Source organism: Pagrus pagrus (assembly GCF_965226575.1).
Source record: "Pagrus pagrus genome assembly, chromosome: 16".
NCBI lineage: Eukaryota > Metazoa > Chordata > Actinopteri > Spariformes > Sparidae > Pagrus > Pagrus pagrus.
In genome coordinates, this window is record NC_140200.1 from 17,123,436 (window position 1) to 17,149,776 (window position 26,341).

Here is a 26,341-nt window from a genome sequence, read left to right on the forward strand (position 1 = left end):
ACTTCTTATGACCTCTGCGAAGTCTGTTCTGCAACACTCATGCTATTTGTAAATGTCATCCATGGCACATTAGTTTTATTACTCAGCTGTTGGAGCGGGTAATGATTTGCATCATCACTCAAAAAATGATTTACAAGTACAAATCAGATCAGATTCAACACAATTGACGTTTGAAATGTTCATGCTGACAAAACGTAGTATTCTGCCTTCGAGTTTGTATTTCACTGGTCATATCAGTACACACTGACTCACCTTCACAGAACTGCACAGACATACAAAGAGCACAGATTCATCCACAAAGCACTTTTGCCTCTGAGCAGAACAAAAGGCACAAAGTTTAGAGGGAGAACATTTTGACGTTACATCATTAAAAGACACAGAGGTGCAATAAATTACAACAGCATCACTCATCCATCAGAGGGAAGTCAACGTCAAATATCATGTGTCCAAGTTTTTCTTTTACAGTTATATGAATATTGACAGAAATAGAGGAGCGTGATCCATAAACAATCTCATTATATCTTGTTATAGCTGTGAAACTAATGCAGCTGTAAAAGCACAGGAATGTACAGATTAGCCCTTGAACACAAGATCAAATATCGATTGCAAGAGCTAAGATAGAAAACATTCACTAAACACTGATGTAAGCTAAGCAATTTACATTTACCATCTGTGAAGTGTAAAATCTGTGAAATATGTTCTTTGTACTATAAATAAACTTAACTTTGAAATGTGTAAGCCTACAATATTTCCTTTATTTACAGTGCAAGTGAGCAATAGAGTAAAGGAGGATTATGTGAGGTTTAAAGGACAGGTTCAGAGGTTTTACTTGCCTGCGTTACTTGTTACTAGTTCCTGTATTCAAGCCTCCTGTACACATTAGCCCTGAAGAGACTCTTCAACCGCCCAGAAGTCCCACAACCGCTTCAGTGGCCGGAAAAAACAGATTTGTGTTGTACTGAGCAGCTTCCAGGTGTGATTTTTCTATTAAAGGGTACCGCCACCAATTTTTACACATTTAAGACTGTTTACAGGTCTTGGGGAGTACTTCGGCATGTGTGAAAAAAAGCCTTTTGTGGCCCCAGAAGAAGCTGCATGTAATCTGATAAATTGTCTCCAGTGATGTCATGTCAAATTGCATTGTGGGTAATGCTAACTTTTGAAAAGCAGTCCACTAATGTAGCATCACAGTCCTGTAACACTGTTGAACTCATCATAGATGGTTATAAATAAATAATCAAAATCAATACAGCAGAACCAGAGATATCGCCTTAATTATTCCACGCCTTCTGCTTCCTTTTCAAAACCTGACGCCTACATGACCCACAACGCAACACTGAGTGACATCACTGAAGACAATTTATCAGATTACAGCAGCTTCCTCTATAGACACTAAAGGCTTTATACAACTTTTCATTCATGCATTAGTACCCCCTAAGACCTGTAAACACACTTTAATGTGTCAGGGTGCTACTGACAATAGAGCTTTGCTCTCAGTGAAACTCCCCCGAATAAATAAAGCTTAAAAAAATGTTACAGTTTGCAAGTATTCTATTAAGAGAGTACTCCACCCGTACTCCATCTATAACATCTTTGGCACCTACGTAGTCCTAACCTATAATGCCACTGGACCGCTGAGAGTTCAGTTGGAGAGTCAGGTGTGTTATGCTAGTAGCAGCTCTGGTCTGGAAGTCTGGTCACTTCATTCTGACACAGAATTCTACACGTTTCAGTGCCGCCCCCCTTCTGAGCCACAAAAGGCTAAATAAAACTTTTTTGTGCGCCGTAGTAATCTGAGAACCTGTCATCCTGACTTTGATGCGTAAAACTAGTGGAGTTCCCCCTTTAAGATGGACTGAAAATCTGAACCCATCCTTTGACCTTTAACCTTTGTAAGAGTGTGTAGCCACCTACATGAGGTTTATTTTCTGTAATGATTTGGACTAGAGCTGCAACTAACAAATATTTTCACCGTTTTTTAATCGATTAATTGTTTGCTTTATAAAATGTCAGAAAGTGGTAAAAAGAAATGTTGATCAGTGTTTCCAAAAAGCCCAAGATGACTCACTGCTTTGTCCAAAACCAAAAGATATTCAGTTTACTTTCATAGAGGAGTAAAGAAACCAGATTCATATTTCAAATTCATATTTAAGCAGCTGGAATCAGAAAATTATGACCAATTAATTGATTATCAAAATAGTTGGTGATTAATTTAATAGTTCACAATTAATGGATTACCAGTTGCAGCTCTATCTAGAGCAGCAGTTTAAGTGCTGTGTCAGCTCGGCTCATTTTCCACCAACATTTTGTACTTCAACACAACAATCACATGCAGCACTTCATGCTGAAGATGACCATCGACTTCATTACACATCAAGAAAATCCACATGTGGGCAGAAGCAGTACGCCTGCTCTAACACTGCACCGCCACATCAAGTCATTTTATTGTTGACATTTTGGTTTTGTCCACACCAGTACAGCTTGTCCTCGCCTCTCCGCCTCCTCCTCCACTGGCAGAGCAGAAGCATGCGGAAGGTCTTCTGAAAGGTCTTGTTGCAGAGGGCGTAGCACATGGGGTTGATGGTGCTGTTGACGTAGCACAGCCAGTAGCCCAGGTGCCACAGGGACGTGGGGATGCAGTCGACACAGAAAGCGGAGATGAGCACCATGATGTTGTAGGGCGTCCATGTGAGGATGAAGGCCAGGAGGATGGCGCTGAGAGTCTGGGCCGCCTTTTTCTCCTTCACCAGCACGTTCCTCTTCCTCTTGGTGATCTGGTTCTTCAGGACGGGGTCCATGGGTTTGGAGGTGGTGGAGGAAGAAGGGGAGGCGTTTTTGGCTGGCTGTTCTACTTCGACCGGGCAGGGCATTGCAATCGTAGGATTGCCATTTTTACCCTTCGAGCCTGGCTTGAACTTATACGAAATGTGCTTTTTACTGTTCGTCTTTTGAGGAGTGGCAAAGTACCGATCTTCTGTATAATCAGTCACCTGCCCGTTCTTATTACTTTGTCCACTACCTTGCTCTTTGAAAGATCCCTGTGGGGTATCTATTGAAACATGATGCTCCTCCTCTTCAGATGAGGTGTAGCTGTTAAAGGAAGTTATCTGATCTGCTTTCACCCATGCGTCATCTGATCTTGTGGTAGTTTTAGTGGCATTGCTTTGGTTCGATGAGGACCAGGAGGCCTGACTCTGGTCTCTCCTCTCTCTGGTGAAATGAAAGCATGAATGAATGATAGTTTTCTGCGGTTTAGTCCCCTCTAGAACATTCTCTGTTGCGAGCCCTTGCAGCTCTGCCAGATCTTTGGTCCGTTTCTGCGTCTCCTTGTAGATCCGACAGTACAGGATGGTCATGACGGAGACAGGGATGTAGAAAGCAGCAATGGCTGTCCCAAATGTGATCACAGGCTCTGTTAAAAACTGGATCTGGCACTCGCCAGGAGCCACTTTTCGTTCTCCTACGAAGTACTGCCAGCACAGGATGGGTGGCGCCCAGAGGACAAAAGACACCAGCCATGCAAGGCCGATCATGATGGCTGCTCTCTTTGGGGTCCTTTTAGCCCTGTAAGTCAGCGGCCTCGTGATGGAGAAGTACCTGTCGAAGCTGATGACAAGTAAGTTCATAACTGAAGCATTGCTGGCTACATAATCCACTGCAAGCCAAAGATCACATGCAAGGTTTCCCAAGGACCAGTAACCCATCAGGATGTAGGTAGTGTATAAGTTCATGGACAACACTCCTATAATGAGATCAGCAAAAGCCAAACTCAGTAGATAGTAGTTGTTCACAGTCTTCAACTGGCTGTTGACTTTGAAGGACAGCAACACCAGCACGTTACCAACAATAGTGATCAAGCTGACGATGGCGGACACCGAGGCGATAGTTATAGCCTCCAAAAGGCTGTGTGGAGCAGCCAGGACGAGTGATGTGTTGGGAAAAGTGCCGTTCGGAGGATCGACACTCATGATGCTGTGTTATCTGTGTTACTGCTCACAGGTCAAAGAGGGGCGCTTTCTTGCGGCTCCATTAATTTTCCTGAAATAAAAAGAAAAATATTTAGGAGACACATTTGTTATTTTTTGTCAAATTGTTTCATCAGAATTAACTCTTTTAGGTATATCCTCTCATTTTCAAGGGGTCAGAAAAAATACTGACATATACACTAATATTAGTGTAGCAGTAGTAGTAGTTGTGGTAGTAGTAATATCTGTTATTCTAAAAGTGTTTTAGTCGTCCATCATCTCTGTAAACAAACAAAAAAAGCAGTTTTGTAAATTAATTAATCTTTTTTTGTTTATATTAGAATGAAATCCCTAAAAACTGTATTAAAATTTGATTTATTAAAAAAAACCTCAAACTGTGATATAATTCAAGAGAGCCACTGAAAACAATAAAAACATAGATTTTAACATATCTATTTTGTACATTGTTTTGTTTTTTTCTCTAATTTTAAAATGTATTTATTTATTTTAATTTAATTCATACATATTTATATTCCTAACAGAATAGACCCTTAATGTATTGTCCTGTGGTGTAGGCCTTATTACATATCTTGAATTGTTGTTATTCATACTGTTGTTTGCTTTACAATTAAACATAATTTTAAAAATGTTACATTAAATTGTGGAAAGTAACTGATTATTGTATATAATTTGGTCCACAGATAAGTGTGAAAATTATTTGTTTCTAAATGGGACCCGGAACTATCGGACGCCATTTTGTCGTAGGACACCATTCAATGTAACGCTCATTCCGTTCGACTGTTTGGTGTCACACGCTCAACTGTCCGGCCACAGTTGACAGCAATGGAGGGCAGACCGAACAGAGGCAGAGGAGGCAGCTGGAAAAGAGGCGGCCGGGGTGGAAGCGACAGCGACAGTCATGGCGGTGAACACCGCGGCAGAGGCCGAGGAGGCCACCACCGCGGCCGGGGGAAAAGAGACCACTACCGCGGACGTGGACGCGGGGGAGGCGCCCATGCAGGAGAGTTCCATCACCGGGTAAAGACAGCATGGGAGCTGGGTCCCACAGGCGGCCCCGTTATCCCGCTCTGCCAAACCGCATTGAACAAAAGCTTTCAGCAGTCATTTCCTACCTGCGTCACTAAGAAAACGTACTCGTCATTCTTGGACGATGGTGTTAAACTTAGTAGAGGTCACTCTTTAATTCGGCGTAATTAGCACTGCTTTTAATGTAGTTGATAGCACCAAAATACTCTGTAGAGACTGGGAACGAGCTTTATTACAAGCAGAGCCTGATGTGACTTTTTACACAGTACAAATGGCCACAGTGCCATGACACTGGTTGACTGCTGTGGGTTTGTCTCTGCATCATCACATTCACACTTCTCTACTTACATGCATAATGCACATAATGAGATTCTGTCAGTACGTATTGAGCTCAGCTGTGTTCCCACCCACAGTAACCATTTTCCAAGAAGTTAAAAAGTTCCTTCAACCTGTTGTCGTCTGCATTTCCCTGTCTGAAGACCCCTGATGATTAGTGATGTGTGTTGTTACACATCATTTTTGCGCATGACCAAGCATGGAACATAATAAGAAGTTCACCTCATGATTAAACTGGCCAAAATAATTGTGATTCATGATATTATCTCCATAATTAAAAAATAAATATGCTAAAAACTCAACATAAAGTGGTGCTAAAGCATGGACGGGAATCACGTTACCTTACATTTTTTTTAAGGAAGAAATATTTTGGTTGCATCTCTGATAGATACAACACATTTTTAGTTAAGATCTTTCAATGAAAAACAAACAGAAAATCAGGATATTGTAGGACTGTACGTCAGCGAGCTAAACAGTTTTATTAAGTCACTTGTGTAAGGATAGTAACGATTATCTCGTTAAAGGAAATTCAAAACGATAAACTTTTTTTTATTAATTATTTAACCTGCACTTCATCATCGCTCCGTCTGTCATATGCTTTCTTCTATTACTCCATGTTGATGTGTCCAAGTACAACGAACAAAAAACAAAGTGGTTTGTGTCCCCAAAACTTAATTGAGACCCTGGACCCTGTGGTGAAAATGCACTGACTTCCTGAAAAGGTTCCTAGTCCCTCTTTGGAAACATGGCTTTGGACCGATAGAAGGATGAAGCCTTTTTTGGTGTATCATCATCGGGAATACACTTGGAATATCTTCCACGGCACTGTAACACTATCACCACATGATCTGGGCCTCGGATATGACACTAGAGAGTTCAGCTTAATTTCCACCAGGATTTTCAGTCAGTTGATGCTCCCTCCACGTTAACTACAGAATAAGAAGGAAAACAATAGGGGCTCTTTGATTGCAATCATACAAATCTCCTTTGGTACATCGGGTCTCTGTGATTGCAATCATACAAATCTCCTTTGGTGCATCCGTAGCTACCATGGGGGTCTTTGATGACTATGTTGTGTTTGTGAGTTTTGACAAGGGACCAGAAAAAACTTTGTCCTTCTGACTGACAGATCTCCTGTTGCACATTTCCATGACAACATTGTTCAATGTTTGTGCAGCTTTTGTGAGGAAATCTATGACTCAGACGAATTTTAATTAGTTCAGCTTTGACACGGACGTCAGTTCTTCTTCATACAGTGTGACATGCCACTTAACTCTTTTGTTATGCTTAGCAACCAATCATGAATAAAAGCTACATGTTAATGGTCAGTGGAGGGGTCCTTAGTAAGCCATTATGAAAATGAAGAAAAGATGTCGTTACTTTTTCCCATAAATCTACAGATTCTATATGTTGTGATCTAAAACCAGCTGAATGATACCAAAGGATTTAATTTAAAATACAGTTTGTTTCTGGAAAGATTTCACATTTCACATGTGATGTAATGATGGAACAGTTGGTGCACAACGAACATTTCCAGGCCAGATTTTTGAACAGTCCTTTTCTTCACCTCTTCGTATGATACCTGCTGTTCTACATCTTTCAAGGTGACGTCATCAATAGGAAAAAGGTAGTAAAGAGGAAGATGTGAAAATACCTGCACACTGTCTCCTAAGGACTGTAGAAGACCCTGTGTGGTCCATACATACATGTAGAATAACATAAGAATTGGGAGCTGCAGTGTCATTGGCAATCCAGTCAGCCTTGCAGCCCGATGCCATTTCCATCTGCCTCCATATTGAATGAATAAATGAACTAAATGTTTTGTCCTGTGTTCTCGGTAGAAGCTACTCTGAGGAAAATGGAAAGGGACATGTTTGTCTTTGCAACCAGCCGCTAACAGTAATGCCACGCGGAAAGCTAGCTGTCCATTTTCACTTTAAGGATTTGGAACCAGCACATTCTAATGGAAAAGTTAACAAAACTATTACTTGATTATCAAAATATTTGCCAATTATCCTTCTATCCCAACATTGTTGAATTATGGATGCAAGGTATTTCCAAAATACAGCTTCTGTTTGTCTTAAAGTATTTTGTTTTATTATGTTTTGCTTGTGCTTCGCTTACTGAAGCTCCAAGTAAATTGATTAAATTGGCATGGCGGAGCAAAGCGGATTAAAGCTAAAGGCCTCAGTACACAACAAAATAAAGTGTTTATTGGACCGTCTAAAAGCGTCTGAAACCCCTTGAGGGAAATCGGAATAGGCAGGGTTTGAACTTTTATCTCAGGCTCTCTTTTTATCGTTCACACAACTAAATGCCACAAATGTCTTTTAGGAGTGGCTGTCCGAAATAGCGCACCCATTCGTTATGTCTTCCTCTCTCTATCTCCGCAGGATTTTGCTCGCCTTACAGTATGTGCATTTGAAACAAGTCTAAAGACTTTAAAGGATACGTTCACCTCAAAATGACACTTTAGTCATCATCTACTCAGACAAGTAGACAATGACTTTTGGGTGAACTTATCCTTTAATCTTTAGTCATGATCTGACAACTGCACATGATCGAGTTTGTTTTGAAGCATACTAAGAACTTGAAACAACGAGCTTAGCATGTGACATATGAAAACCACTCTTGGTATCACTTTAATGAATCAAACATTCCTCATTGTGGTCTGTTTTAGGATCGAGATGAAGGGGACAACTTTCAGGAGGAAGAGAACAGGATGGAGGTCTTCTCCAGGAGGAAACTGGAGTCAAACTGGGACCGTTATGCAGAGTCAGAGAAGCAGGAGCCTGATGATGACACGCCCACTCAGAGAGGAACGGACTACCATGTCCTGCTGGAGTCAGCAGGTAAGGTCTGGTCTTGAAACGCTTGAGGAGGTTGTGTTTGTTTTGCCAGCCACACCTGTAGTGCCCAGTCAGCCTTTAGCTGGAGAGACAAGTCAGGCATCTCAACTTCCCAAAACAACTGAAATATTCTTATGATGCTTAGTTTTTTGGGCTTTGATTTGTATACTTAAATGGAGAATTATGTAAATCAGCACAGAAATGCGACAACATCCTCGCGGGAAAATGTCAAATCAGTAGGCGATTGAATTTTTGGACGTCTTCAGTCAGTTTCTGGGATTGAAAGAGTAAGCACGAGACAAAGATATAAAGCCAATTTCCTCCACCATCTGGCTTCAGTTTGCATAATAAAACGTTGGCTTGTGTTACCAGTAATGATGAAACCGTCATTTGATTAAAGGAACAGTACAAAGGGATTATTCTTTTGAGTCGATTTTTAATTCGTGCCTTTCTGAGATATGACATAGAAATTCTCCACTCAGTGTTATCATACGGTTGTGATTTTTTTCTCTGTATCCTAATTATTTGAAAAGGAATTGTCTGTCTTGTGTGTGGACACTGCTCTCAGCTGGCTGCATTGTTTCCTGATTTCTAAATTAATAACTAACTTTCAGGCGCACCAGTGCAACCATTGAAAATGTTGAGTGCCACTTGACAGATATTTGGGTGCATGGGCAGCCAAAATAGCATGCTGGTGCCCCGGGCTTGTGACTTTCTAGCAATTGTTTAAGAGTAACTTCTGACTAGATTTTAGAAGGAGGAAAAACAGCTTCAGTGGCCTGTATGTGTTAAAAGGTATAGACCAGGAGTTTTCAAAGTACGATACTGTGCAGGATTTTTAACACAGGGGACTATATATGATTGAAAAAGGAGAGTGTCAGTGTTCCAGGGATAGGAACCGTGTCGATGAGACATTCAGAGCCTTAGTAATGTCAAAAAAGCATTAATGGCTTTGTCTTACTTCTATTTTTGGGGTCATGCTCATAGTTGTGGACTTGTATTTCCCATCATTTGGAGTGAGTTGCTGAGGGCTACAACCTTTGTTTCATTTTGCAAATTTGCCCCCTTAAAAGTATGCCGAATTATCTATTAGCTGTTCCTTTTTAAAATGTATCTGTGTATGAACTGAACTATGGCAAGATTACTTCATTACGAAAGAAAACTTAAAAATGTGATGATTCTTTAAGGGAGTTCTATGATAGTTAAAGGAGAGTCTTTTCGGAATTTATAGCAGTTTATTCACTACGGACATCAGAGATAATAATATCCTTGACAAATCTGGTGTCACTTAACGATCCCTTTCACACAGTCTCTTTTCAGCATGGCTGAGTAAATTTATTGACATACGTATGTGTTGTTGTGGTTTAAAAGTTTTGAAATGCTTGGTTTCGTATCACCTTGTTGGCTCATTTGAATTTTATAAATCAACAGGATGTGATGTGGGTATTAAGATACCATTATTTAAACAAGGGTCTCACCAACACGTTAGCCTTGTTGTAATTAAACAGCATGAACCGGTGATTTTGCATTTTAGTGATGTGATTTAGTTTCAGTTTTTCCAAGAATGGCATATAAATGAACCGAAAAGTATGTAAATTAGATCATCCATTTATATTTTGGTAAATTGGTTCTTTTAAAAGGTTGTTGTGGGCTGAAGTTTTCATATTTTCATAATGGTTTAAAGCTGCATTATAAATATTTTAATATGTGGGGTCGGACCGATGATGACCATGTTTAATGTGGTTGCTCACAGTTAAATACATATTGAGAATTACCAGCCGACTCCGCAGTTCCCCCCGGCTCTATGGTGTATTTAAGTGTTTTTCTGCTCTTTGTTGTTACTGTTTTGGTTCAGTCTCACAGCTCTCAGCAGGGTTATTTTCAGCTGCAACTGGCAGCCATGAAGAAGCTTCAACAACCTACCCATCCAACACTAAACAGCCAAAGTTAGTGACCATCTGGTAAACATAGTGGAGCATTTAGCACCTTAACAGCCAGATATTTCCCTCAGTAGCTGCAAAGTTGGAACGAATATTGGACTTGAATTCATCAGGTGGCCATTAAACACAACTCCAATTGAATGCTCGTTTTGCTCTACGTTGACTTGATGTGCAAATGCACAATTGTTCACTAACATGTTTGCCATTTCCACTTCATAAGGTGATAGTACGTGGCTTTTGTGTTTACAGCTTATCATGTTGCCTCCAAGTTGCAAAGTCCAGACACAGCAGGAAAAATCATAGTTTTTTAATGCACTGGTCAAGATTTTGGGCTGTTTTGCTCCCAGAACACACAAATAAATTGTCTCAATGTAAGTAATCAATTTTATTTTATTTATTAGCTCAGTTGGTAGAGCATGCGCCCCATGTACAGAGTCTGCATCCTCGCTGCAGTGGCCCAGCGTTAAAATCCGACCTTTGGCCCTTTGCTTCATGTCATCCCCTCTCTCTCATCCCATTTCTTGTCACTGCTCTAAACTGCTCTAAACTAAACCTATCCAATAAAACCATTAAAAGGCCAAAATATGTGTTATAATAATAATAAAACACTGTAGACTCTAATATGGCAACAATGTTGAGATTTCTGTTCTTGAAGTGTGTGCAAATAAGCACATTTTTAATTAGATTATACCTCATTTGCATATTTAAACATACAATTTCAAAAAACTTGTGATACATAAAACAATTGTCTTAATGTAATTAAGCAACTGGGGAAGTTTCATGGTGATATCTATTAGTTGCATTTTTTTACCCTATTCACCTGTAGTGTCTTGCCTTAGTGCAGCTTTAAGTGTTTCAGAGGTTTGATTGTATGGAAACATAAAACAATTGTAAGAGGATCTACTTTTTAAATTATTACAACATCTGGCATTACAATGAATACATTTACAAGGTATTGAAAAGTCAACTTAAATATCACCTATTAGCAACTTATGTCTTCAAACATCAGTTTTATTTATGGAAACCCACATTTGTCAGACTCTTATTTAAGCAAGTTAAAGATGCCATATTTGGTACAAAACTACAATTTGTTGAATTCAATATGCTATTACAAACTCCCTGAGCAAGAACTTGATGTTATTTAGCGTAAGGTCTGATCAGATTTCTTTGATTGGCGAGGCTTGATGAGGTTTTAGCGAAATATCAAGGAGCTGACCTTCACAATCTGTGCAGGACTTTGGCTTGCCTGTGTTTTTGGAGGAAGTTATGAAGCCATTTTTAACACACGATGAGTGTTTAAGCTGCTGACTGTTTTTATAGGCTTGTTGTGTTTTTTCTCACGCCATTAGAGAGTCAGAGAGTGTTGCAGCGGCGTGTCTCTCTTCTCTTGTAGCGTAAATGCCAAAGGTTCTCCTGTGAGTTGTTTGACTCTCTGTGTTTTGCCCACATTGTCAGATTAGTCATGCCGTGCAGCAAGAGGCTGCTGCTCTCTAGAGGATACTTAATTGTACGTGGGAGTCGATGCTTTCAAGAGTCGTTTTTCTGGCCAATTAAGGTAGCCGTGAATTCAGGAATCCGCCACAGAAACCTCCCTGATTGTATTATAGAATACTTCTTATTGTGGAGCTTATATCACCATCACTTTTTGTATCCAAGGTGTTGAAGTGTCAGGGTATTCAGTTTGTTTTGTTTGATTGGGCAGGATGTACAGGTCGTAAGTATGTGCCGATGTTATGTATTTCAGGATAGAAATTGCCTAGAGCAGCAATTCTTACGGGATTCAGAATCCCAGAGCAGAGAGTTCAAGAGCAGAGCTTTACCTACAGTGTTGGAGGCGTTAGACGTGAGTGAGATTATGGGGCTGATTTCACAACATTTTAATCTAAGGTACAATGTTTTACCTGTGCCACAAAGTCGTCATCTAACTACAAGGGTGCTGCCTGTCATAAGGAGTCACTTTATCTGATAATGTTGCTGTTCACTGTTGTTGGAGCTGAGCACATATGAGCAACCTAAAACAAGACTGTATAAATATATATCTGAGTGGGCTGGGATTGTTTTGTTTCTGACATTAAAGGGCAGAAAGGATTGAAGTTTTGTTAAAGTGAGACCATCTAACTTTAGAAAGAGGATCTTTACAGCTGAAACCAGTCAATTAATTGATAGACAGAAAATTAATAACAATTTCAAATGAGTGTTTGGTCTACAAAATATGTCAAGTGTTGAGAACTCTCGATAGGTGTTTCCCAAAGCCACAGATGATGTCCTCAAATGTCATGTTTCAACACGCTCTCAAACCTTAACGGCTGAGAAGGTCGATTGCCAGTCACTTCAAAAACAACATATATCACCGTTCCCAAAGCAGCATGACAGTTGCAGTGTACCAGTGACAGGTGTACCGGACCTTTGTTGTATGCTCTTTGATTAGGTTTAGGCAGTCAGATGGTTAGGTTATGTTATGTACATTGCTCCAGTTACATAATGTATATGACATAACTTTTAAGTAGTTGGTATGTTAAAATAACTCACTGTTGGCTTGCACTTTCACACTGGACACAAACAGCCGTCTCCTGGTTGAAAGTCTTGTGTTCATTTGACCAAACATCCTTCCCTGACCTCCTTCCTATGTATCACTTTTTATGCTACTTTGCCTGAATTCCTCTTTTGCTGCTGCAATGACTACAACAGCCACTAGAGGTCGCTGCCTAAAAGAAACCTAAATATAGGTCGTAATAAGTAGGAGTAAAGAAACAAGAATATATTCACATTAAAGAAGCTGACAGGAGAGAATTTTTACTTTAAAAAAATATATACTCAAACTGATTAATCACTTATCAAAACAGTTACAGAATTTGATAATTGATTAATCGATTCATTTTTGCAGCTCTAATTGTCATTTGTGGACACTGTTGAGCAAACACCACATACCAGTAGACCCGCTTTAACTTATATTGTAAAAGTTATTACCACTCTTATTCCGTAGTAGACCCCTGTAAATAAATTAGACCGATGAGGACGGATGGCTTCACTCTTTCTATTCTGGTTTCAGATGGGTCAGATTTGGCACAGTTTATTGGTTTACCACATAACAGGCACACGTTCTTGTAATTGCACCAATAGAGCTGATTTGTTCAGGGTTTCTGGTTCTGGCATAGAGCTGGAAATAGAGCTGGGAAAAAAAATCACTATCATTAGTTTCTCTTTTTGCCCAGGAGAGTTGAAATACACCTGTCAACATCTTGAACAGTTGCCTGGGTCAAGAACTCTGAATCGCTGTCGCATCTCTGATTTTGTCCAGCTTTTAAAGTGTGAAAACAAAGTGTAAAATTAGAGAGAGGAGATTATCGGTCTACTGTGACACAGAATATCTTCAAGTTCCCTTTTGACTGGCAAGAGCTACTGTTTCTTCACAACTCCAGTGCCAGGCGTAACAGATGGAGAGAGGCAGTGATTTTTTTGGCTCAGCAGTTGGCCAGGAATAATTATAAACAAAGCTGTTAATCATCTAAAAATCACGAATTCATGTTCAACACTTAAATTTAAAAATTGTGATTCCAATATAATCAGAAATGTTAAGATATGAGCCAACATATACTGTGAGTCAAATAAACAATGTTTATATCTTTGCAAAAAGTGTGCAGATAAAGTGGAAAGTTGACCTGTTAAGATGTGGAAAGATCAAAAGAATATATAGACCAGATAGTTAGTGGAGTTTGAGGTGAGAGATTGTTTTCTCAACATTTGAAATGATATAAATCCAAAATTGGATATTGTAGATAAATGGGATGATACCTGTTTTTAACTCTGTTGAAATCTGTTAATCAACTTTATTGGGCAGTATTCAAACATGAGTAAATGTTGTGTATTTTTGGTGTATTTATACTTGCATTTACAGTACATTTGTTATATTTAGAAACTATCTCATGATAAGTTATTCCTTGTACATTCTGCTGCTGTTGCCTTATACTAAAAAGTGATAGAAAGTAACTAAGTGCATTTCCTGTAGTCGTGTATTTTAGTACAATTTTGAGGTACTTTTGATGCTACAAAATAATTCTACTCTGTAATTGTACTTTTACTCCACTATATTTATTTGACAATTTAAGTTACTAATTAATCATTTCTAATTAATGATGGTGATGAATTATTTTTAGAGCCGAACCGATGCTGGATATTTGGGTCCTGCACTGACAGAAAATCTTCTTTGACCGATCTTCTTAAAAACACGGAATACACACGTAAACACACACTTTTTGCAGTAATCCCTCAAAACACTGGATGTAATATACGTATACGTATGTAATCAAGGCAGGAGATTTTACAGTTTGACACTATACATTATTGTCCGAAATAACATCAGGGCAGTGAAACGGCAAACTTCAGTGGGAATTTAATAATTTTAAATTACTCCAGGGGAAAGTCAACACCTTCCCAGCAGCTTATAAAGTACCTTTACCAGCTGCAACATTGAATCCATTGACTCCATTTATTAATCCGTCAATAATCATAATTAAACTATACAATAATCTGAAATGGGACATTCTAATAATGACAACTCTTACTTTTGGCACTTAAAGTATGTTCTGGTAATATAATAAATAATAATATATAAATAATAGAAATGATGGTAATAGTTATGTTATTTTACTTCACTATAGTATTGCTACTTTTAGTAAAGGACCTGAGTACTTTTCACACAGCTGGCAGTATAATATGTAATGTACAGTACAATGACTGCGGTCTATACATCCCACTCTTTTCATTCTGTCATTCTGGGGCTGGGCAATATACACGATATATATTGTTATTGTGATATGAGACTGTATAACATCGGAGATTTCGCGTTTTATCGTGGTATGACATACATGTTGTCTTTTCCTGGTTTTAAAGACTGCATTACAGTAAAGTGATGTAATTTTCTGAACTAACCAGACTATTATACCTGTTCTTATACTTGCCTTTACCCACTTAGTCATTATATCCCCATTTCTGATGATTATTTATCATATTCTTATTGTGTTAATGTTTTGTGAAAGTACCAATAGTCATCCCCACAATATTGTTGCAATATCTGTAGCAAGGTATGTGGTCAAAAATATCACGATATCTAAATCTGTAGCTCCATCCGAGCACTTATGAAGTGCTTTTTAAGACCTTTTTCAAAATATCAAGATATATATTGTGATATATAGATATATACAGCCTAAAAATATTGTGATATTACTTGAAGGCCATACCACCCAGCCCTATGTCATTCTAACGAACATGTTCTAGTGCAGAACCTTTCACTGTGGTTTATATAATCTCAGTTTATATTTCAATTTGACTGTTTCCTCTATATAATCTCAGTTTATCTTTCAATTTGACTGTTTCCTCTGTTTAATCTATCAAGATGCATTCGCTGCTGCAGGTTGTCCCAAAAAGAGCGGAACAGTTTCACCTTATCTCTTCATGTATTAAAGCACAAAACGGTCCATTATCAACTGGGAACTTTAAGGACAAGTTCTATAAAGACTTGTACCTTTTCAGTGAATTTGCCTCGCCATGATAGTCTATTAATATATATATATACTGTATATATATATATATAATTAAGTCGTGGGGACATACAGTGTCTGATTTTCTATTTGCAAAAGCTCTATTGAAAGCTCTGCTGTACTCGGTGTGATTGGGAAAAATAGAGCCTGACAGGGAAATTATGTAAACAGACTGTTTGATTTGAATTGAAGGTCATGTTGATTTCTGTTGTTTTTTGGCCTCCTGGATGGCTATTATGTAGCACCACTCCTTGTCCAAACATGGACAAGTGCTTTTAGCATTCATGTGTTTTGATTGACCGTGATTACACCTTTTTTATTATTACATTCAGTGCTTAGAATTCACCGTGTCAGGAGGCGAGGACGCAGGCAAACCTTATTTCATGACGTCCCTGCTGAAGTTGCTCTTCATGATGAAAACCTTGGAGCTTTTGATACCTGAAATATTTTCAGGTTAAAAGGAGCTTTTGTGCAGATAGATTTTCATCGCCTTGAGAATTTCAGGAGTCACAAAGCAGAGAGAAACTTTGATGAATGGCGGCTGTATTGATTGAATTAAAACACATCATGGTGCCGCAAAGCCTTACTGAATGAATTGCTCGTCAACTGTTTTGTAACCCGGAGGCTTTTTCATTTTGTCTCGTCTCATTCCTCACATTGTAGGGGGGTTGATTGTGCTGTTGCTACGGGTGGTGCAATCCTCTTGTTCTGTGTGTTTGTGTGTGTCAATGTGCCTGTATGACTTGAGGGAATTGCTGGCCAGTTATTTACATCCTAACACGGTCATCTATCTGTACACATTAACGCAGGGATCAATCCTCCTCCCCCGCAGCCGTAGTTTACCAGGGCCGCTAATGGGCACCTATCAAGGCTCAATCATAATGAGACAAAAGGAAATCGCATTAGAGCTTCAGTGATTCAGCTAACTAGATTGACAAACACAAGGACGTTTTCCTAACTGAGATGAATAGTCCCAATCATGGCATTAATTTATATGTTCCGGTGTCGTTATGGATACTTGATTAGACATCTATTGTGGACTGGAGGAGACTGGCGTCAAAGCAGAGGAATGAGGTTGGTTATGTACTGTCTGCTGCTGTAAAATAGGAAACAAAACATCACAGGTGCTCGGTTCGTTGCCCTGCGATTGCTGATTATGATTAAGCCAGTGGAGGATGTTGTGTGAGGCCAAATAAAGAAGCAGGAAGATTATAGACACTTTGCTGAGATCAACCCACAGAACAGTCTACCCACTTTCATCCTTAAATACCTGTTCCATTGTTTGAATATCAGTATGTTAATGTGAACATATGAGGTCACATTCTAGGGCTATATTCATTACCCTTTCAACTGCAGTGCTCCTTCTCAATTAACCAGTAATCGCTTGAGTTTATAAAATGTCAGGAAATCATAAAAGATGCCCCAGGGCCAACGTGAGCCAACTTGACCGATACGCGACTTTTGGGGCTGATGCCGATACCAATATTAGGAATTTTTTTAATTCTGAAAATTCTGATATCTGGATACAGCAGTGGAAATGACAGCCCACTCATTCCTATGAAGGCTGCTCAGTGGCACATTAGCCAAAAAAAGCTTGGCTTCCTGGGTATAAAAATACTCCTTATAGAGTGTCCGCACTAGAGACTTCCATCGACTGAACTGTCTAACTTCCGGATTCGAGCCTGGCTAACTTGAACGAACATTAAATTATTTAATCTTGTGGCTCTACTTGACTTTCCAAATGTTATTGCTTGGACCTAATGGCTCAAATTGTGATAGTGAAACAAGTAATTTTGCGGGGGTTGTGAAAAAAAGAAAAATGTATCTACCACTTTACAGCCGCGTCTTTCACAGTGTAAACTTATGGGAAAAAGTCTTTTTTGGGCCACAGTGCATCATGTGACGTTGTAATTACATGATTTGGCCACTATGGGCGTTGGCTTCAAAGCCTGGCGTTCTTCCTGGGGCCTTGATATTTTATACTTAACCAACTTGATAAAATGTATTGTCTAAAATGACATCAGTGCACTAAAACAGCCAGCTTCACTGGGAATATAATATTCCAGTTTGATAATATCGGTCGGACTTTACATAAAACAATAGAGAAGAGCAGCAGGTATAGAAAATAAGTGGCTGCAACTGACAATTATCTCCATTATTGATTAAACTGCTATTTATTTTCTCATTTAAACAATTAACTAATTCATTTAAAAAAAAATGTAGGTAATAGTCAAACATGCTAGTAATAGTTTCCCAGAGCTGGAGTTGACCATTATACATTTCTCATCATTATGTTTTTGCCTATGTCCATTTATTCGTTTGTTGGTTGGTTTACGAGCAGGATTACACAAAAACTGCTCAACAGATTTCCACGAAACTGGGATGGAAGATGGGTCTCAGCCCAGAATAGATCCCGTTAACTTTTGGTGCGGATCCAGATAATGGGACAGAAGAGGAGCCGGATTTTGTGACATTTTTAGGTAATTTCTCAGGGAATAATGCATGGATCTTGATGAAAGAAAAAAACATATTTAGGTGGCTGGTATCTACGAGTGAGTACTTGGCTGAGGTATACTCTGTGGAGTGCCATTCTAGTTTAAAAACTATAAAAAAAAAATTCAGCAATTAATTAATGAATTAAGTTTCTAACATTTGTTTGGATGATTTTGATTTCTCAAATGTGAGAATGTCTCAGTCTTGGACAATTTCCACTGTTTTCTGTTGTTTTACACTGTCGATCAAATGATTGAAAAGCAAATCAGGCGATAGTTTCAGCAGTTGCAGGAGAACAACAAATCTTATCATTGAACAAGCTTATTGTTGGCATTTTCTCTTGAAATTTTACTCAAATGAATATTCACATATCAATTTTCTGGCCACTACTTGCTTGTTGTTTCGCCCTAGTCCAGTTTTAAAACTTATTTGAACAAAGCTCATCGTGTTTATGTCTCAAGGCATACAGTCCTACAATCATTGTGATGCCAGTCATGTGACTTCATCCCCATGGTTTTTAATGATACCTTAAATCAAATCATCTTACTCCCTGTACCTCCCACTGATTTCTGAGCAAAACACACACATAAACACAGAGCACTGTTACACACCCATAAACAAACGTATTGAGGTATATTTGAAGGTTCAGGATCAATTGTATAACCTTTTCTGGGTCTCAAAAGCCTCTCTTTTAAATCCACGTTGTACAGCATGTTCGGCAGAGCTTCGAGTCTGAGCTATAAAAGCACTGCTGACAACTGATGAACCCCAGCACTTGTTCCAGGGTTCATTTAATATAGTAACTCAGGCTGAGCTAACTTTTCAGTAATAAAAAATTTATAATGTTAGAATTTATTATACGCATTTACTGGTTTTACAGAGTTGACAGCTGCTCCCGTGAACTGTTCAATTTCCTGCACATCAAACAGAATACATACTCACCCTGTTTGGCTCAGACAAAACACAATCCTCCAGCATTAAAGGGTCGTTTGGCAGGTCTTTGATATGCTGATTTTCCTTTACTCCTGCTTCAGTCTGGCTGAGTTTTGTCAGTTTCTCCTCCCTGTGTCTTTCTCAGCTCCGTCCGTCTTCCCTCTCACAGCGTTTGCTTCACACCTTCCCTCACTGGCTCGCTCTTCCCCTCCCCTGCTCCCTCTCGCTGACTTTTTTCCCTCTGTGCTCCTCTCTCCAACGAGGTGAAAAACACACTTGTCAAATACAGGTAGGTCATCACACCGTCTCTCATCCTCACCAGTTGCTAAGTACGAGGTGCTTTGATGCGAGCAAGTTTTTCCAGCATCGTCGTGTAGTGCCGTATAGCTCCTGAAAGGTCCGATCTCTTTCTGAGATGGTGAATGCAACAGCTGTTCAGTGTCAATGTCCATGTGACAGAGCAGTTTAGGTGCCTCGTTGGACCTGTTCAGACCTTTTTCATAGAAGAGTGAATTACTGGAAACGGCTCCTGGTCCTCAGAAGCGTTAATCAAGAGAAGGGCTCATGATCTTTTGCCCTGAAGATAATCTTGTGAGCTTGACAAATTCAGAAGAATCAATGAAGGCAGCAAAAGTCGCAGTTCCTCACTCTTTCTGCAAAGTTTGAGTAACTCCACTGGCAAGGAAAGCTGAGTGAAGCTTCTTCAATCCTCAAGGCTGCACAGAGAGAAATACTTTTTGCTTCCTACCAGGCTTCTGTTTGCTGCCTCTGATAGAGCTGTTCCAATGCACGCTGCTCTTCTTCACCAGCATGCAGATTTCAACCGTGAGCCACTGTTAAGGAAAATTCCCACATGGCCGGACGCCTCATCCTGCACAGAGCACTGAGCAACATGTAAGAGAAGGGAGGAAGAGGTGAGGAGGTGGAGGAGTAGGATGAAGCAGAAAAGGGGGAGGAGCTGGAGGAGGAGTCGGTGTGGGTGTCAGCAGCAGTTCAGACAGGGCCGGCTGTTTGCCTTTGCATCTGCAGCGCTTACAGCTGTATGTCTTCATCAGAGAGGAAATGTATTTACGCAACTACTGGCTCCTCAAACAGCCTCATATATCCCACTTCATGGTGACTTGGTTAATCCCTGATGTGTCTGACCGTGTGCCCTCTTTAAAGCAGGGTGAGTGGATGTGGAAGCAGTCGGTGGTGATTGGTACGGTCTTTAACTGCACGCTTTCTGATTTTTTTGGTTTGACTGTTCAGATAAGCTTCTCCTTGTAGATATAACTATAGAGGGACCACACACAACTGTTTTCCTTGATACAGGTGATACTGAAACTAGAGTTAAAAGCAATCCGGTAAAACATAAACACAGCTAACTATAAAGCAAGAAATCTGTTGGTCCGTCTGTCTGTTTTTCACGTATCTCGACAACAGTTTATCTGATCTACTTCACACTTGGCGGGTTTGCTGCTGAGGACCCAAAGAAGTGCTGTGTCGAATTTGATGTAATTTGGACAAAGGACAGGTTCAATATTAATACATCTTGATTAAACACCAAACACCGCTTTGTGCAGCGGCAGGGGTGTTGCTTCAGCTGAGTTAACACGTGATCCCTCTCACATGATCTCATGGAGAAGCAGATGTAAACAAAATGGAGATTAGCGTGGTGCAACAACTTGCTGTAATAACGTGTTGCAGTGAGAAAAAACAAAAGCAGAAGGTTAAATGAGTCTGGATGAGTGGGGAGACATGGTTTTCTATTCTTCAGCGAGAACCGGAGGTGAGATTTTAGGTTTCTGCCAACAGTAATTTGCGAGCTAACGTTAGCCTCAAGAGCTAGAATGTTTACTGTTACTTGGCAGCACCGTCAGCTGTTCCAGGATGTAGGGGTAGACTGATTATTGGCCCTGGCCAATTATCGGGCTGTTAGACATTTTTTCGATTATCAGTATCGTGATTTTTCTGTAAGATTGCAAGTAAAATAAACTAATTTAAAAATGTGCTACTTTAAAATACTATCTGATTGGTAACACACCACAATTAATAGCCCATAAACACTGAATAATCTAAATTTGCAAAGTAACTAGTGACTGGTAACTAAATTTATCAAATAAACGTAAAAAGTTAAGTACCTGAAAATTGCACTTAAGTAAAACACTGGTTGTTTGAAACAGCATGTTTTGAATGGACACTGCACTAGTAAACATGTAAACACTTGTAATAGAGTTTTTTTTTATTGTGACAAAGCGTTAACTGTAAGACGGACTACATGTCTCCACTTCCTACCACTGTACAAAAATGAAGCCAAAATCTCCTGGATACAAGCACTGCCATACATCTTGAACACACATCAGCATGATAAGAACTACCTAAAATGACAGAAACCATTTTTGGGAAAAATTTGACATGTACTTTGGGTTTTTAGCTTTGTCCATGTTCCATCTGCGATTCAGGTGTTTTGGCTTAAATTTTAGGGAGCTGTCATGTCCATCTTTATATTCAGTCAATGTGACTGAGACGATTTTCAATGGAAAAATGTACATGCAGCCTCTCCGGTGGTCGACAATCGTAATCATAATACTGCTTAAATGTCCTTAAATAGTTTAATTTCTGTAGTGCAACATGTTAGGTAATGGCTGAAATAAACATTGACACAGATATCAGCCAATATATCAAAGTGGCTGATTTTATTGGTCTAGTCTTTAAACTGCTTTTATAGACCTGGCAAGATGGTTTTATTGTCAGTTACGTCCACTTAGGACTGGAAATATTACCTAAAATCAGTATCACTGACTTCCGTCTCTGGAAGAGATGTGGCATCAGTAGTAATGAGTTGGGAGTATCATTATATAGATGAGGAGAAACATGAAAAAGATAAATAGAAAGATATTGATCTATTATTGACAATAAGCTAGTCAAAGATTATGGCTCCTTGACATGCTTTGAATCAGTGCTTTGGGCTTTTTGTTGCGTTTGATCTTCAAGACCACCTTTTAACCTCCTGTTGATGAAGCCAAGCAATGTGTTCGATAAGGTTATGATCTGAGAGGACTTTAAGGCCCAACAGTTTAAAAAGCTCATCTGTTTCTTGCTTGTTGCTGGACTCATGAGCAGCTCTTCATATTGTAGGCAGCATCCACTCAAGCTGAGAACAGCTTGGTGACTGCTGTTGACGCAATGAGACTAACACACTGTCACGTGCTGTGTAGCATGCCATCAGCACTCACTACCACACGTGTAATCACATGAAGCCTCTCACAGGTGAGCAGTCATGGTTAAGATGGTGGTGTTATTGTATAAAATTTTTGCTTAAATTTAGACAAGGTTTTTCCAAAGCCTTGTAAGTCTCCCCATACATGTTCTCATGTTGTACGTGTCTGCACCAAAAATGGGGTTGTTGTTGCAGAAACCTACATGGAAGCCTGATGTTTAGAGCTTAGGCGCTCTTATTCCATTGATTTCGGTGAATGATAATACAAATGGGTTCTGAGCAAGTGTAAACCCAAATTGTTATCCCTGATTGGTTTGTGGACGACTATTTTATAGCCTCGTGTTTGGAGTTATGGCCATCGCCATCTTGGTTTTTGTAGCCAGAAGTACCATATTTAAACGAGAGGGTGGAGCTGGAGGATCCTGATTGGATCAGACTGAGAACCCGAGGACACGCCATGGTAGTGACTTGTCAACACCCTGAGGCATACCCTGCTTTAAAGTCTATTTTACTCTAAATGGGGCCATAATTTACAAATTGAACATCGTGCTGCATTTAAGAAGACTTGAAAGAAGCCATTGAGACCATAAATTCATCCGGAAACGGTTTACTGAGGTAATAAATCAAGTTAAAAGTAGGGTAATTTTCTTATAAGCTTACATACAATGTGACTTATTTTTGCAACCGGTAAATTTGCCCCTTGCTGGCCATTAGAAAGAATGTAGGATTAAGGCACTAATCCCACTGGTTACACCCAAATTAGCGTGTATATGTGGGTTTTTTAAACACGGATAAACCCGCTAATAATCTGCAATTAATTCTGTTCACATTGCCACAAGACGGGTTTGCCTTTCTTTCTAGACGTATCGTTTTTTCTAGAGCTGATAATGGAATTTGCTAAGGAGTGAGACATCTTGCTTCTTTCTGATCTGTGTTGGGAGTTGTTGACTTGAACTTTATAAATCTAGATTTAATCCTTATTTTATACAGTTTTTGGGTGTGAAATGTGTCGCTCCCAATGCATTGGTTGTGTTTTCAACAGTCTTTATTGGCATCATCAGTGGAGAAAGGTTTACAAACATTACAAAACACCAGTCTTGAAATACATTCTAGGAAAACAAGTCAAACAAATGTCAATATTTTAATATTCTTCAACACTACGGCAGAAAATTAGCTCCTTTTTGTGAGTTTTTACTCCCTGAATTTAAGAATTTTGTGCATTGTGAAATGTCATGCATGCATGAAGTCAGCCTTTTGACTACCACAAAGGTATTTGCATTGGAAATCATTGCTGCATTCTTCAGTTTTTATAATGGAACATTGAGAGACGGTTGCTCATCATCTTCTCGCCCCATCAGCCTACAGGAGGACCCACTGAAGCACCACCATTTTTCTGGCTCCTTCAGAAATCACATCTTTCCTGAGCGCCCTGAAAGGACCGCAGCTGTTTCATCCTCACGCTCTGTGCTTGAACCGGTTGGATTTCTTTGAAACAGTTTCTCTTTCATGTGAATATATCCTGCATGTTCCCGCCGACCCTGAGCTGCGGGCTTGCTATTGATTATCAGGAGAATAAAATACAAAGGATATGAGGCATGTCTAATGTATCCCTTAGGGAGTTCACGTAATGAGGCACACAGATATACAGTGATTGCCCAGTTTTCGCCGATTGGGCACACAGTTGAACCCAGTGACACCCGCCCGTTCCTTGTAGGCTTCAAGGATCGATGACTGAACAATATACCAATTTTTTTATGAGCCGTATTTATTAGCTTATAAAGAATAAGGATCAAGATCTTCCAGTTGAAATGTAATTTGCATTTTTATCAATTGTTTTAGTTTTTCAAGACAGAAAGAAAGGAACACAGAGGGGTAGAAGCTTTTTATTCTTGGTGTAAGAACTTTCAGGGAATCATGCTGCTTAGTCTCCCAAGGAAAGCTCATGCTAGGAAGTGGAAAGAAGACTGACCGGTCATTGAACCTCAGATTCAAGAGGAGAAATGTGACAGTCTTAGTGTCAGGCACTGTGGTACATTCGATTTAGCCGTTCAAAATTGTAAGAAACTAGTAAAAGAAAAACTCCCCTTAAACCTTGTAACATAATGTATCAGTGAAATCTAAGTTACTCTTGTTATCTGTGCACAGCCTTTCAAGCTGTCTAAATATTGATATTGAGGGTGACCATTGATTTTTTTTCCCCACAGATGAGACATAATTGTGTCCATGCAACATTGTCAAATAACCTTTAATTCTCAAAGCTGGACCCAATTATTTAAAAAGAGTGCGGTTTTGAAAGAAAAATCAAATTAGTCATTTAATGGTGTGATTCTCTACCTCAATTAAAGATAATTGCTTTGTGTGCTTCAGGCCTCCCACACTGTGTTGCTTGTCATGTGGTAAATAACAATAGCGGTGCTGATAATAATGACACCCAAAGCTTTCCACCAGATGCATGGCTTCCAAAAGCCTTTGGTTGTCATCGTTGTTGACAACCACGTTGTGACCAGACAAATGATCTTTAAACACCAAACCGCCCACTCCTCTGTCAGCAAGGTAACCATTTCTTCAAGAAGCAATTGAGTTTTTACGACTTGAGATTATCCCTCCAATGTAAATAATATATCCGACAGGCAATTGTAATAAGGGATCAATAGCATTTGATAAAACTGAGAGTCTGCCTGTGAATATGTTTGTAACCTGCGGCTGCAATTTGAGGAACCGAGAAGAACGACAGCCATTGGAAAGCTCCAGCTGAAACACAAGCAGAGTTGACTGTGGGGCATTTGTGATTCAGAGTATCTTGCCGAGACAGTCCTGAGAAAAAAGGAAAGCAGCAGCCACTTAAATCTATTGATCTCCTCATGGCAATTTTACATTCCAAAGAAAGATGAAGATGGACACCATAGATAGTTGCTGTTTTATGTCTTACGCTTACGGCCTTTTATTCATTGACAAACCTTTTCGACCCCTCTTGGCTGACCAGTAGATGTGCTTTGTGGGTGTGTAAATAAATATGTCAATACCTCATGAACACACTGATGCATCTAATTATTTCATAAATCAATGTGAGGAAATGGTTTCTCACATCAATGTTGGATAGATTTTAACCTATCGATTGTATCATGCTGGTGCAGTTATGTGACTCTGTGTCAGCCATTAAGTATGAAGAAAGTACTTTAAGTGGGCATCAGCCCTGCGTTTAAACAATGCATAGGACTGCTTTGTGGGTATACAGTATGTCGCTTCAGGTACTTTTTTAAATGACCTTGTTAGGCCTGCTGTGGTTACACGGTGGTCATACACCAATTACATTACTTGCCAACCGCCCCACTGTCGTTTCACTTTTTAAATCGAACGACTAACGTTAGGATTACAAACTCATCTTCTTTGCAACGCTAGTAGCAGGGTCGCAGCATAGAGTAGCAGGAGTCACATTTCACTTACTTGGTCACATACCAAGAATAAGGAGAGTAGATCGCCAAGACAATCCCGGAGGAGTTGTTGCTAAGTGAAAAGCAAAAGCGCCTGCTTCAGATTTAATTGCAATGTTTATATTGAATCTGATCACATTAATGAGGGAGAAGGATCTCTGACTACCAAATTCTAATCAGTTCATCTTTGATTCAAAGTGGACATAACAAATTCCCTCAAGGTGCAGGAGATGTCCCTGATACAAGAATGGGTTGGACAAGACTGCCTGCGTGGAGGCATAAAAATTGCCATTTTACCTGCAACATGCTGCCAAAAAATATTTGCTGTGAAGGGGTCTTTCTAGCTGAACAAGCTTTCTAAGCTGCCGACAATGCCAGAATGTGCTGCGCGTGCTTGTCATCACTGTTAACAGAGCGTTAGCGTTCATCAGTGTGGATGCTCACATCGTTATCCTTACCGTTATTGTTATAGTGATCGGACGGCCCTTTATTCTGGCTTTAGTTTATTTATACAGGCTAGTGCTGGAACATTTAGTCTGTTAATCCATTACAAGAAAATTACCACAGCAATTTTGATGATTAGTCATTTGTTTTTAGTAATTTATCAA

The 26,341-nt window shown here is 39.5% G+C and overlaps 2 protein-coding genes across 2 annotated transcripts in view; one reads left to right on the forward strand and one right to left on the reverse strand.

Annotated features, from left to right (window-relative positions):
• Positions 1-58: 58 nt before the first annotated feature.
• Positions 59-19,991, reverse strand: chrm5b (cholinergic receptor, muscarinic 5b). The gene is made up of 2 exons (XM_084377372.1): positions 19,110-19,991; positions 59-4,038 (listed from the first exon to the last, which is right to left on the reverse strand). The coding sequence occupies exon 2, from the start codon at positions 3,966-3,968 to the stop codon at positions 2,433-2,435; it is 1,536 nt and encodes a 511-aa protein (XP_084233498.1). The 5' UTR covers positions 3,969-4,038; positions 19,110-19,991; the 3' UTR covers positions 59-2,432.
• Positions 4,768-26,341, forward strand: part of aven (apoptosis, caspase activation inhibitor) — a 40,881-nt gene continuing 19,307 nt past the window's right edge. Inside the window, exons 1-2 of the mRNA XM_084377373.1 lie at positions 4,768-5,003; positions 8,029-8,200. Of these exons, the coding sequence (XP_084233499.1) occupies positions 4,809-5,003; positions 8,029-8,200 (367 nt within the window). The 5' untranslated portion in view covers positions 4,768-4,808. The remainder of the gene's footprint in view (positions 5,004-8,028; positions 8,201-26,341) is intronic.